Source organism: Psittacula echo (genome assembly GCF_963264785.1).
Source record: "Psittacula echo genome assembly, chromosome: 7".
In the NCBI taxonomy this organism is placed as follows: Eukaryota; Metazoa; Chordata; class Aves; order Psittaciformes; family Psittacidae; genus Psittacula; species Psittacula echo.
Window position 1 is genome coordinate 45,043,441 of NC_137740.1, and position 13,163 is coordinate 45,056,603.

The 13,163-nt window shown below is 37.9% G+C and overlaps 1 protein-coding gene across 1 annotated transcript in view; it reads left to right on the forward strand.

The window, feature by feature from the left end:
* The window catches only part of SPHKAP (SPHK1 interactor, AKAP domain containing), a gene marked incomplete at both ends in the record, with an annotated part of 97,585 nt that overhangs the window by 42,858 nt on the left and 41,564 nt on the right, over positions 1-13,163 (forward strand). Inside the window, 2 exons of the mRNA XM_080623702.1 lie at positions 3,712-3,814; positions 10,632-10,742. Coding sequence (XP_080479828.1) covers positions 3,712-3,814; positions 10,632-10,742 — 214 coding nt within the window. The remainder of the gene's footprint in view (positions 1-3,711; positions 3,815-10,631; positions 10,743-13,163) is intronic.

Sequence of the window (13,163 nt, forward strand, 5' to 3'; positions counted from 1 at the left end):
GGTTCAAAAATCATATGTAATGGTCACTTATTATTTATTGAAATTGCTCCTTAGGAAAGATTATTGCATAGCAAATTTTTGGAAGCTGGTTATGCTTGTACAAGATGGTAGGAAATTGAAGTTTCTGATATTGCTTCACAAGATTAATTTTCTTTAGGGATAACCTGGGGAATTCTTCAAAATTGCCTCATCTTAGCTGACGTAGCACCATCTGCCACATCTGCAAAAAAGATTATCATTTTTAGGAGAAGATGTGTTGGTTTGGGCTTTTTTTTTATTGAGTCTTGAGTCATCAAGGTCAGTATTTTTTAATTATTTAGCAGGAAAATAGAGGGAACTGTTTTGCATTTTGCTCAATAATAAAGGGTGTATTGTTGCAGTTAGTGCCATAAGCCTCTTAACTATCTGCTACTGTCCTCTAATTTAAAAAAAAAAAAAAAGTTCGTATTTTTCATGAGAGCATTTAGCTTTGTAAGAAAAAAGTATCAGTCAAATTCATGAATCAGTAAGGCAGCACCTGGTGGCAAATAAGGAACTGTGGAGACCTTTCTGGTAAAGGAAATATTAATGTGAAAATGCTGTATTTTTTAACACTGGGTCATAGGTCCAGGTTCCCAGCTTCAGTTTCAAAAACTAAATTGTAAATTAGGATCTCTCACATGAGCCATCCTTTAACAGAGATTGCTTCTTATACCCGTGGCCTGCAGTGATAGTTCCAAATCAGATGAGCACATCTAAGTCAGATAAGCATTCTCCATCACACAACAAACAAGGGAATCCAAGGCAAGGTGAGAATTAGGACCTAAAACCAGCTTGCTTTATCTTGTAGTGAAAAGGCTCAGATCTTTGCCATATGCCTTAAAAGTCTTAAAAAGACTAGAGCTTTGTATAAACTCTTAGCATGAAGTAATGAACATAGTAGGTGAATACAGAGCTATCATTTGATGATGAGATAACTACATCTCCACAGCAGTTTCTTTCAGCCTCCTGCTGTGGAGACGCTAATGAGAGAAGGCAGCTTCTCTAAGACAGAATAGTTTTTCTCTGGGGAGTTAATGAAAAGTAGGTTTATCTTACTGGACTTGCTACAGAGCAAAGGTTGCAGAGCTGTATGGCTCGAGGAGGGTCTCCTGAAAAATCACATATGTTTTGAAAAATAAAGCTTAGAAGGGGATAAAGAAAGAGAAGAAGAAACCTTGATCTGGGATAATTGAAAAAGAGATGTTGCAAAGCCAAACCTGTGTTCTATGTTGAAAGAAAGACCCATGAATCTAAAGGTATCTAGACAGAACCTCATATCCTGCACCTTCCTGAGTTGTGGAAGACTCGGGTGTGTAACGTTTATTTCACTAATCATGCACTTTTAACAAGCTTTTCTATATTTACAAGTGAAAAGTGGGCTTATTTTGGAAACAACACAGATTTTGAAGGATTAAGAAGATTTTAAAGATCTTTTTTATTTCCCACATGACTAGGAACAAAACTTTACTTCTGTATGGAACACATAATGTGCTACCCTTTACTGAAGCACCACCCAGAGATAGCACAAATCTATTTATACTCTAGAACATGACCTATATTTTCCAGCTATGCTTTAATGTACCAATCTATTCTATTTGCACTGCTCAATTAAGGTCCAAAAAAGACCTTCTGTTAGTGGCCATGCTATTATCTTTGTTGCTTTTAGACTCAGCAACACTTGATGCACTAGAAGTTCCTTTCCCTGCACACAGTGTAACTGAGAGCCAATAGACATTACCAGCATATCAACTCCCTGTAGGGCAAAACCAGTCAGTCTTTCTTTCAGTGAAGAGCAGGAGAAAACAATGTCTCTTGTACTTCAACCTGCAGGTCAGACTTCATTTGTAATTTACTATTAGATTGCAGAAGTGATGCATCTTATAAAAAGAGGCAGTGCACAGCTTCTTCTTGGAGTACTGAGTAGTACTTAGTACAGAGGCTAGACTTACCAAGGAGAGAACTTATTTATACAATATCTGACCCTCTGAATATGACAGTTTAATTGTGATGAAGGTAGAAAATCAGAACAACTTCATATGTTTAATGTCCCTTATTTTGTTAAAGAGTTCTGAATAAGGCCTATAAAATGCTATTTTGCTTCGTCAAATGCCAGAAAAATTACTGCCCAGAAAAGTTACCATTTATCTACATAGTATGAGCAATGCAGCAGAATTTTGTAAACAGGCGAAAGTCTGCCTCTTGGATACAAATATTGCTGGTATCTTAGAAAGTGTTAAGTGATATCATACTTTTCAAGTGAAGTCAATTAACCTACATATCTCACTTGTGCATCTGTATTCAATCCTCCCAAGCAATTCATAAAGCTTTTACCCAATTAGCAATTAATAAGTGCTAAGTTAGTTTTATATTTTTCATTCATTCTTCTAGATCCAGCACATACAGATACTTTTTTAAAAAAAGTAATAATTACAAAATAGCACCACATATATCAACAAAATTCTTATTGACAAAGTTACTTATCAGTGCGAGTTCATAACTGGTCCTAAGCAGTATCAGGTGAAATATACATCTATGAATCTTTAAGAGAAGGGTAGCCTTACTGATGGATTGAGGCTAAAAGTAGAAGCAGCCTTCTCTTAACATACTGGCTTAAGCTTCAGCAAAGGTGACTTATGAAAATGCATTTTATTTTTTAATTGAGCATACAAGGAAATTGCACATGGTCTGTTAGCCTGTTGGAACTGATGAAAGATCATTTATTATGCCATGGTAGCCTGGTTGGTTGTTACGGTCTATCACAATGTGTTCCATATCTTCTCATAGATGGCTTGCAATAAATTAAAGGCACTCTAGTGACCCAATTTGGGAAGCAGAACTCAAATGTGTAGGGCATTCTTTCCCTAGTACATTTCTGGAGTAATATCCCTTTAGCACTGATTTGTCTTTAACTGTAATCACATCATGTCCAGAAAGAAAAGCTTCAGAAAGGTTGCAACAATATGACTGTTACATGAAAGGAAATCTTACAAGACTAGCCTGAGCTATTCCAAAATAAGTGTGAGGGGTGGTACCAGCCATACATGCAAATAACTTGTCTGGAGAAACTTGTTTCTATGATTTTGTATTTCATGCCTGCACAGTTCCAAAGCAAATATTGTCGCCTCTGTTGTATGTAACTGATTCTCAAAACAGAGAATGTGCATGACTTACCTTTGCTGTAAACCTGCTATGTATCAAGCTATTCCATCTAGATTACAGAATTCAACCACTCCTGTTGTGTTCTTTACATTTTAATTACTACCCCTCTACCTCTATCCAGGCAAGTAAAAGTGCAGCAAACGTCTCTTTTATCTACCAAGCTAATTAATGCAGAGAGTATTTCATTTGCTGCTCCAAGATGCCTGCTTATAAAAACAAGCTAGTACTACTTTTTACAGTGTCATTCAAGAGAGGTAGATATGATTATAGGTAGCCATATGCTATCCTCTAATCTTCAAAAGACATTGGCCTGCTATTTTATATCCAAAGTATGTAGCTCAGGAGGGTCTTCCAAAATGGAAAAAATGAAGTAATAAATAGGCTAGTGACATCAGCAAGGAGAGTATAGACAGCTTCTTATACCCTAAGTTACATCTCTTTACTGAACTGCATTTTGTTATCAGTTGAGGTATCTATGCAGCTGAGTCACTGGAAAGGTTTTGGGGTGTCTGTTTCTTTTTTATTCTTCAGCAGCTTTGAATCTCCGCTGATGCATGAAGTTCCAGAGCACCAAGGCAGCGGCACAGACAGTTCGGCAAGCAGTTTGGGAAGCTCTGTCACAGCATGTAAGAAGGTAACGTCTATGTTTATGTTATATTCAAAGGAAGATACATCCCAAGTTATAGTTTTGCTTTTTAGCTTTTGTCTTTATTGGAGAAAACAAAAATTAACCAATACTTAAAGAAAAAAAGACTGATACAGGAAAATAAATGGAGGGGGGCTGTTACAGTATCTTGCAATTTTGTCTGCCTGGTCTATACTGGTCTGGTTCTAAAATATATTATACATTTATGGGAGACAATCTCCCCCTGCAGATTTCTGTTTTCCCTCACTAACTGAGTATACGAAATAAAAGCAGTGCATGGAAAGAATACCTTCAGGACTGTTCTTCAATAGGTGGCAAGTTTCTGGGACCCAATCTGTGGGTCCAGAGCTTTGCTTCTCTCAGGCCAATACAATGGAGGGGTCCTACACGAAACAGCTTTTTTGCCTTCCCTCTTATCTGATTGGGAAGCTTTTCAGCAAACCAGGAGGTCATATAGATTTGACTGATGCTGGCTTTGTTGCCTCAAAATAGCTTTATATGTAGTTATGTAATTTAGAGGATGGGGGGAAGGATGCCTGTTTGCATGCAATTAGAAGGAGCCAGATACGACTGACATTATTTTGTGCATGTAGGTAATTTCAGTACAACTGGAAAGACACAGGTGAAGACCATGGATGATTGCTTTTATTCCTTCTCTGCAGGGCCAGATTATGGCTGTATAGTCTGAGGGAAAGAGGCACTACCAAAGACCTACCGAGGGGGGCAGGCCACCTTTGATCTCTCACTTTGCAATAATCCTCAGAGATTTATTGTCTCTCACAGGCATAATTCTAGAGCTGATGAGAAAGCATTTGCTCTAACACAGAAGTGTTATAAAACTTCACATTTCATTCAGTTTTCCTATAATTCTTTTTCTTTTCCTTCCACTAGTAATAATAATGTATTCCATTTGTGGTTTGTTTGGTGGTTTTGTCTGTTTGTTTGTTTAAAGAACAACCACATATATTTATATATGTAAGCAGAGAGAGAGAGAAAGATAAAAACATGTAGAAGGTAAAGATTTATCTTCATCATCCTGAAAAACCACACTGTGGCTGTGGGGTGTGAGTATTGCCTGTCTACAGAAATTTTGTTAAGTGTAAAATCATGATATAAAAAAGAACTCAATAGAGTGATGTATACACTGGGACTGAGCTTCTTCGAGTCCCCACAACATGGGAAAAAGACAAAGTGTCAATATTTCATTTGGTCAAAGGGTTTGTTTATTTGCAAAAAAGTACCTGATTTTTTAGAAAGTGCTGCTGACTGTAACTGGAATCTTCATATAGGCATAAAAAGGCAGAAAATCCACTGTGTGGGAGGTGTTCTTAGATTTAAATTTAATTTCAGAGTTGTCTATTCTATGTAAGACTGAAGGACAGTGGCACAGCACTGAAATGCCACACCACTGTGTTTACAAATGCTTTCAGCTTGGTCACCTTCAGAAGCACCTCTCTCTTTTAAAGACTAGCCTTTACCACAAGATTTTGAGCTGCTTCACATGTCTGATCCCTTACATTTGAGCTTTTCATTGTAACACAAGTCGATTTTATGATTGTTGGCACAGTAAAAGATGTGATTTGCTTCTATCAATTCTTCTGACAAACAGCAGGATGGTTTGGGCTTCTTTACAGCATTGTCACAGAATGTGTTACCATTGCTTATTTTTTTTGCGTGTGTGTGGAAAGGGATGAAAAATTACGAAAAATAGCCCATTACACTCTCTTTTAGCTTCTGCTAGTTTCAGTGACTTTTTAAGTTAGATGTGTAAATGGTGGTGGAGTGGAACACTATGAGTTGCTGCTGCAAGGGAACAATTTACACAGTTGACTTGCAGGTTTGAGTAATTGTATTTGACGTGAACGGCTCCTGTCAGAAACCATATGAGATGTGGCCTGCCAGAATACAGACCAATCTGAAAAAATGCGGAAGATGTGCCCCTTGATATCTCATCTTATTCCATATGTCCCACTTTCATACCTTTTTTTGATGAGTAGTAATTAACCAAAGCCATTAAGATGATAAGCCATGAAGGCGCAGATGTTTCATTTGTGGAACAGAGCCTTTCTAATGTTGTCTCGGTTATAGATATTTACTGTATTTTAATGTCTTATGATCTAAATCAGGGAGCAGGAAGCTGTTACACTAAACTTGTATGCAATATTTTCCTCTGGGAAAGAGTGACTTTTCTAATCCACACTGCTAGAGGCTGATTTAGTTCATTGATTCACAACACACTGAGTAGTGCTGATGGCTGAGTCTGTAGATAAGAATGGAAAACTTTTTTTTTAGAACCATGAATTACTGCTGATTTCATATTTAGTGCATGATGCAGATTCATCCTCAATTATTTTCCGAGTGTGATGATCCTGCTCTGAACCAGATATACACAGTATAGTGTGTGCAGCTGTTACACATAAGTATGGTCAATGAATACAGTTCAGCTTTCAATTGTACTTTTGCAAATCAGAAGTAACCTCACTGAATTCAGCAAAATTGCTAAAATGTATGTCAGTGAGATTGGCCCAGAACTTGTCTCAATTAGAAAAGAATGAAATATAAGATAGAAGGGGAAATTCTTGCCAGTGATACTGTTTGCCTTAAAAGCACAGGCTACATAAAGAAGGATGCTGAGTGATAGCTGAAGTAGTACAGGTTTAGGTTTCTTATCCTTTGGTACAGACCAGCTTAGTATATTTTGAAAATATGCTTATATGGAAAAATGGCAATCGGAATGTACTGATAGAGTTACATCTCTGAGGGATACCAGTTCTCACATTGCATTTGATTAATTAGCCCTGTTAATTTAGACCAGCTCCTTCAACTTTCGATCATTACAGTCATACATTATTTTACTATAAGGACTTCAGTATAAGGACTTTAAAAACATGAATATCCCACCAAGATTAAATACATATGCAAACTGTCATTTTATATAAACACATGCACCTCGTCAACACAAAAAATTGCCTCACAATAGCAAGATGCAGGTATTACATTCATTCTTACTGTATGTTTTTGATAACGTTGGTGTCTTCCCAAAGAAATATACCCCAAAGTTCACATAGCTTCTATATGTGGATTTTTATATAGCAGGCATGATCAGCATTGTGGGGTGGCTCAAATTATCCTTCCTCCAAAGAAGTACTAATGGGAAGATTCTGAGCAATAACAGGTCTGAAATAGTCATAATGCAGAAACTTGTATTTCATAAAGGTAAAGTTTAAACTCATCTGAAGTTTACACCTCTATTTCATATAATTACAGAATAGTTAGGTTTGGAAAAGACCTTAAGATTATCTAGTTTCAAACTCCCTGTTAAGGGTGGGGACCCCTCATACTAGATGATGTCACTCAAAACTCCATTCAGCCTGGCCTTGAACACTGCCAGGAACATATTCCTGCCACTGCTTACTCAAATGTCACTTTCTGTCTCCTGAACACCGTTTGATACATGTAAAACTAGACCATATGCAAGCAGGTCTCTCCCACATGTTCTTGCATGCCTCCGTTTCCCACAGTACTGTCTTTTCTAGAGTAATTTCTGGAGGCTTTCCAGATGACTTTGGGCTGACGTGTGTTCCTTAGATTGCTGACCTCCACTAGCTTCTGCTGTGTGTACTCAAGCATATCTGGTTTTGGTTTTCTCACCTATCTTCTTCAAAGCCAAATTGCTGCAAACTATTTTCTCCAACCTGCACTAGTAAAAATGTTATGTCATTATACCTTCACATTTCTGGCTGCATTCTCAAGTGCATGTGCAGAACTGCTTATGCACACATGAGAGAAGAATCTGGCCTAGAGAAAACATCATTCAGCTAATGCTTTTGATTTCCTTGAAGTTACTTAAAAATCACACGCTGTCCAAAATTTCCATGTAATAATTTCTGCCCCTGATTTCAAAGTCTATTATGAAAAAATACATATGAAAATAAACTTAAGTGTGGTATAAAGCCTTGCAACTTATAAACCATCCTAGAATGACCAAAGATTGTCAGCTGTGGCCTGACCAGATTGAAAGATTTGTCAGGAAAGTTATTTCTTCTGTTAGTACTTTACCAGTATTTACTTCCTGATAAAAACATCCTCTGAAAGAAAGATAGAGATATCAAGGGTCATTTAACATCCCAAAGGTGGAAAGCTAGGTGAAGTCTGGACTGCCCAGCTCATTTTGTGGGTTTATCATCTACAATATACATCTGCTATGATCTAGCTATTCTGAAACATTGGGTGTGTGCAGCAAGTCCTTATGAGACAGGAAGTTTGTTTGTACATGATAATTTCTGGTTTCTCAGAAACTGACTGAGATTTGGGAAAGAAAGATCTAAAGTGATTAAGGCTGAAGACAAATGCACTCTGATTTTTAAGGAAGTGAAACAAGACTGCTTGTAACAGCAAAAGCTGTTTGAGCTAAAGAGAACTGTTTCCTATGTATGCGAAATTATGTTTTAACAGGTAATTAGGACTTCAACCCTTGAGAATGAGAAGATCTAGAATCAGATTAAATCTGAAATCAGATCTGTAGATATATCATAGAATAGTTTGGGCTGGAAGACACCTTAAAAATCATCTAGTTCCAACACCTCTTCCACTAGACCAAGTTGGTCAAAGCCCCATCCAGCCTGGCCTTGAACATTTCTAAGGATGGGGCAGTAACAACCTGTTCCATTGTCTCACCACCCACACAGTAAAGAACTTCTTCCTAACATCTAGTCTAAATCTACCCTTTTCCAGTGTAAAGCCATTCTCCTTGTCCTGTCACTACACACTCTTGTAAAAAGCTCCTCTCCAGATTTCCTGCGGGCCCCCTTTAGGTACTGGAAGACTACTCTAAAGTCTCCCCAGAGCATATCTTCCTAAAAAATCCAGGTTTTTATGAAAAACCCATATTTGAAAAAAGAAAACCCATAAAAAATTGCCAGAGGATGGTAATTTTTGGAAAAAATGCTTGATTCTAGATTTTACAAACCAGCTTGAAAGGGCTCAGTATTTCCACATTTGAAAACATTCCTTAAAAAAAGAATATAAATAAAAGAAGGAAAGAAAAAGATATATATTGTTTGTAACACTAACAGAAAATTGTTTCTTTGGGATATGAGATATATTATTTTCCACATCTAGTCTCAGCATTAGTTATGGTGGCAGGAATCTTTTTGCGCTGAGACAGGAGGTTATAAAGTTTATTGAGTGCAGAGTCATTTAACTGGTGAACAAGATTAGATGGCAGTCTCTCAAAAGAGACTGGTAATGTGAAGTGTTTATGAGCCTTTGTCATTCTCAGAACAAAGTCTTTGGGACCAGTACTTCTTCTGAGTACTTTATGAACCCTAAATTTATATTCAGAGGCTCTTTAGAAGAAATCCCATAGTGAGGCTGGAGTACCAAGGAACATGGTGGAGGGCACTGAAGAAGGGTACTGAAGCAGGCCAAGCTGTGTTCCCCGTTACCTCCTTATCCATCCTCTGCTGACTTTAATTCAGAAATCAATATAGAATAACACAGAGAGTGTAGTATTAATTATCTAACTGGCTTGCTGTCAGAAAGATAAAAATTGGAGTGGGTGTTAGACTGAGGGTGGCAATAAGCTTACTTCTGGATTGCCCCTGAGTGTTAGAAAATTGTGTCAGCTGGTCTGATCAGCTTTCCACAGTCATTTATCTTCCCTGAGAAACAAAGAGGCCTCGCAAGTTCTCACTTCTCTTTCTAAGGAAGGGATCAAGGCTTATGAGTCAAGCGTTCCGGAGTAGGACAAATGCATGTCAAAGCAAAATGTGCAGCAATGTAAAGGAAAGTACTGAACATAGATTTATTTTTTTTTCAGGTAGAGCAACTAATTCATATTTTAAAATAACATTATTAAAATTAAAGGCTAAAGAGCTAGAGTACAGCCTATTTCCATGCAATGCAAGAACTGCAAGAAGCACAAATAACATATACATCCATTTCACAAACATAATTCTTAACTTTGCTGCCTGAAGATGACAATTAAGCCACATGAAATGTTCTATGAGTAGCATCATTGTTACAGCTCTTGTTTACCCACTGTTACCTAGTTGTTTGAAAAATACTAAGAGTCACACTTTTTGATGAAAGACAATTAGTACAGAGTCAGCAAGTAAGGAATTCAGTTCAATCTAAGCATCAGACTTGCAAAACTGGCTTTCCCTTTTTAGAGTCCACAGATACCTGTAAGCCCATTTTGGTGGTGTTTGAGCAAAGCTTGTGGCATAAGCCATAGGACTGAGTCAATGCAGAGAGATTAAATGCAAGCTGACTTGCTCAGTACTCATTACATCAGGTCTTAAGTACTTTAGCTGCTCACAAAGGAGAAAAATAAAGAGTCTGTAGCGTAGGCAGTCCCAGAAGGGAGGCTGCTGGTAGAATGGACACTATTGATCTACCATGGAAAGAGATACAGTAAATCATAAAGGTGCAAGTTTGCACACTCTAGTATAGTTAAATAATTAGCTTTCCCAGCATCTATGTTTATCACTTTAACACAGAACAAAACTCCTAGCAGTATTTTCCAATTAAAATATTTGGTTTAGGCATCTCCTTCAAGTATGTCCAAGGACTTTCAGTTCTGAAAGAAAATAGGCTGATACTTTAGGGGATAGATAAATCACTTTATTTAAGGTGCATTAACTGTACATGTCCAAAAGGAACAGGAGTCCCAAACTTTCCCCTCCAAAATTCTGTACCCAAGATTTCCTTTGAGTTACAACAATAGAGTTCAGGGCCCCAAAACAAAGTAGGAATGAATAATTTTTTTAATTATTTTAACTATTTTTAACTATTTTAACAGATTCTCTGCAGTAACAGTCTGCTAGAATCAACAGACTACTGGCTGCAGAATCAGAGGACACCATGCCAAATTGGCTTTCTGGAAGACAAGTCAGAAAGCAACTGTGCCTCAGTAAGTATTCACACCTCCTCTGGGGAAAAGTCTATTGAGAGCTATTTGGGTATGGTGTGGAGCCAATTACAGTACATGTTAACTTAAAGTCAGTGATTAACTAACACTGAAATTATAGCAATCTATCTCTAGTTTCTGTAATTTCTAGCTTTCTGTTAAAAGCAAACCTACAAAGCAAAAATACATACAGATTTCTATACAGAGCACATTAATAAAGATTATTGGTTTCCCCACATTTGGCCTTCAGACATTGTGGCCCTCCTTACTTTTTTACGTTCATAATCTGCAACTAACAAGAGAGAAAAATAAAGCAAAGAAAAAATTATTCCAAACCATAACTTGTTAAGTGGCAAGTTGGAAAAAGCAGATGTACAAAGGACATGGAACTGTTGGAACAAGTCCAGAGGAGGGCCACAGGATGATCAGGGGACTGGAGCACCTCCCATATGAAGATAGGCTGAGAAAGTTGGGGCTGTTCAGCCTGGAGAAGAGTAGGCTGCATGGAGACCTCAGAGCAGCCATCCAGTATCTGAAGGGGGCCTACAAGGATGCTGGGGAGGGACTACTCATCAGGGACTGTAGTTGACAGGACAAGGGGTAATGGGTTAAAACTTAAACAGGGGAAGTTTAGATTGGATATAAGGAAGAAATTCTTTACTGTGAGGGTGGTGAGGCACTGGAATGAGTTGCCCAGGGAGGTTGTGAATTCTCCATCCTTGGCGGTGTTCAAGGCCAGGTTGGACAAAGCCTTGGGTGGCATGGTTTAGTGTGAGGTGTTCCTGCCCCTGGCAGGGGGGTTGGAACTAGATGATCTTAAGGTCCTTTCCAACCCTAACTATTCTATGATTCTATGTTTTAAAGCCTGCTCAACATTCTTGAAGGCAGAGAGACACAATTAAAGAGAAAACTCTTTCCATATTAGATGAGCAGAAGCAGCTAAAGAACTCAAACAGAATTGCTTTACATCTGAAATAAAATTTTAATTTCACTGTTGTGGGTTATAATGCAATTAACAACAGCTTTTGGTTAAGAGCATACATGAAGAAATAGGAGTTATTTTGCAATACATACTATCTACATGAAACTGGATGGAATAGTTTTTTATGTGATGAAGGACTTGGGGGAGCAGATCCTTACTCAGAAACTCATTTGATTGATACTTCCTGGCCCCAGTTGAGCCAACAAGTACTTCAGAAGAGAGCAATATTATCTCAGGCAAAATGTTTCCAGCACTGCTTGTGCTGCACACAACCTAAAAACTGAGGGCTCTCATGGAGTTTGCTGGGATTCCCTCAAGGACATGAACATTTCAATTGTAGCTGATGAACCCTGATGCCTGCTGTCAAGAAACTGAATCTCCATCCCATGATGGTGATGACTGAAACCTGTGTGTCTTGCTTGGGGGTGAGGCAGCATGCTTGAGAACAGCAGGAGTGAAACAGTGTAACTGCTGCAGTTAACAGTTGGGAATATGGCCAGAGGTTATAGTGCTCAATGCACTGTCATGCTGTACACTGCACTATCAGTTTCCACAAGACAAAGTGACCATAATACACAATCTAATCAGAGTGTGCCAGAAAGCAACTATACAAGGTATAGGTGAAAAACTAAACAGACACCTGTGTCTGTTTTGGATGCTGGGTTAAACAAGGAAGGGGATATTAAGGAGTAATGTTTGGTGTACTAATTTCTTAAATTCCAAAAACTAGACAACAGTTTCCTATTCTTTGACCATTCTGTATATATTCTCAAAAGAGTCACAATATTAGAAGCACATTGTTCAACTGTAGCTGAAAAGCTGTCACTTGAACAGTATTCTGAATATATTCTTAACCACAATAGGATCACCAGTATCCTTGTTTGATACAAGGAAAAGATTGCTTTTAATGCAAAAACACTGACCACAGTCACTTGGTTTTACTGTTTAGCTACCTGCTTCATACACAATTTTTCTCTTGAAAGCACAGATAAGGTTTTATCTAGCACTGGTCAGTCCCCCTGTAGGGAAAATAAGAAATACAATTCTGCAGATGTGAGAGAAGAGGCAAAAGTAGAGAAATTACTTTTCATTAGAATCTCAAAAGGAGATTCTGAGAAGAGAGGTTTCAGCAAGTCACTGACCCAAATCTCACATGTGTTGAATGCAACAAAGTTATGCAAGGTGAAATTTTTCTCTTAATCCCCTCTTTGTCAAAGAAAAGACAAAGACAACAAAGTTCTTTCCTATGGGTAAAGGTGCTTCTCGAAGCTTTCAGTTCCCTCACAATTCTTAATGACATTCTAAATTACAAGACCCTGACTACTTTCTTACATGGGAGAAATATTAGGATATGCTTTGCAACAGGGTCTGCCAAGTCATCTCCCATTGCCTACTCCTTGCATAGTGTGCATATAGGACAGGCAGCTTTCCCTGTATAGCTT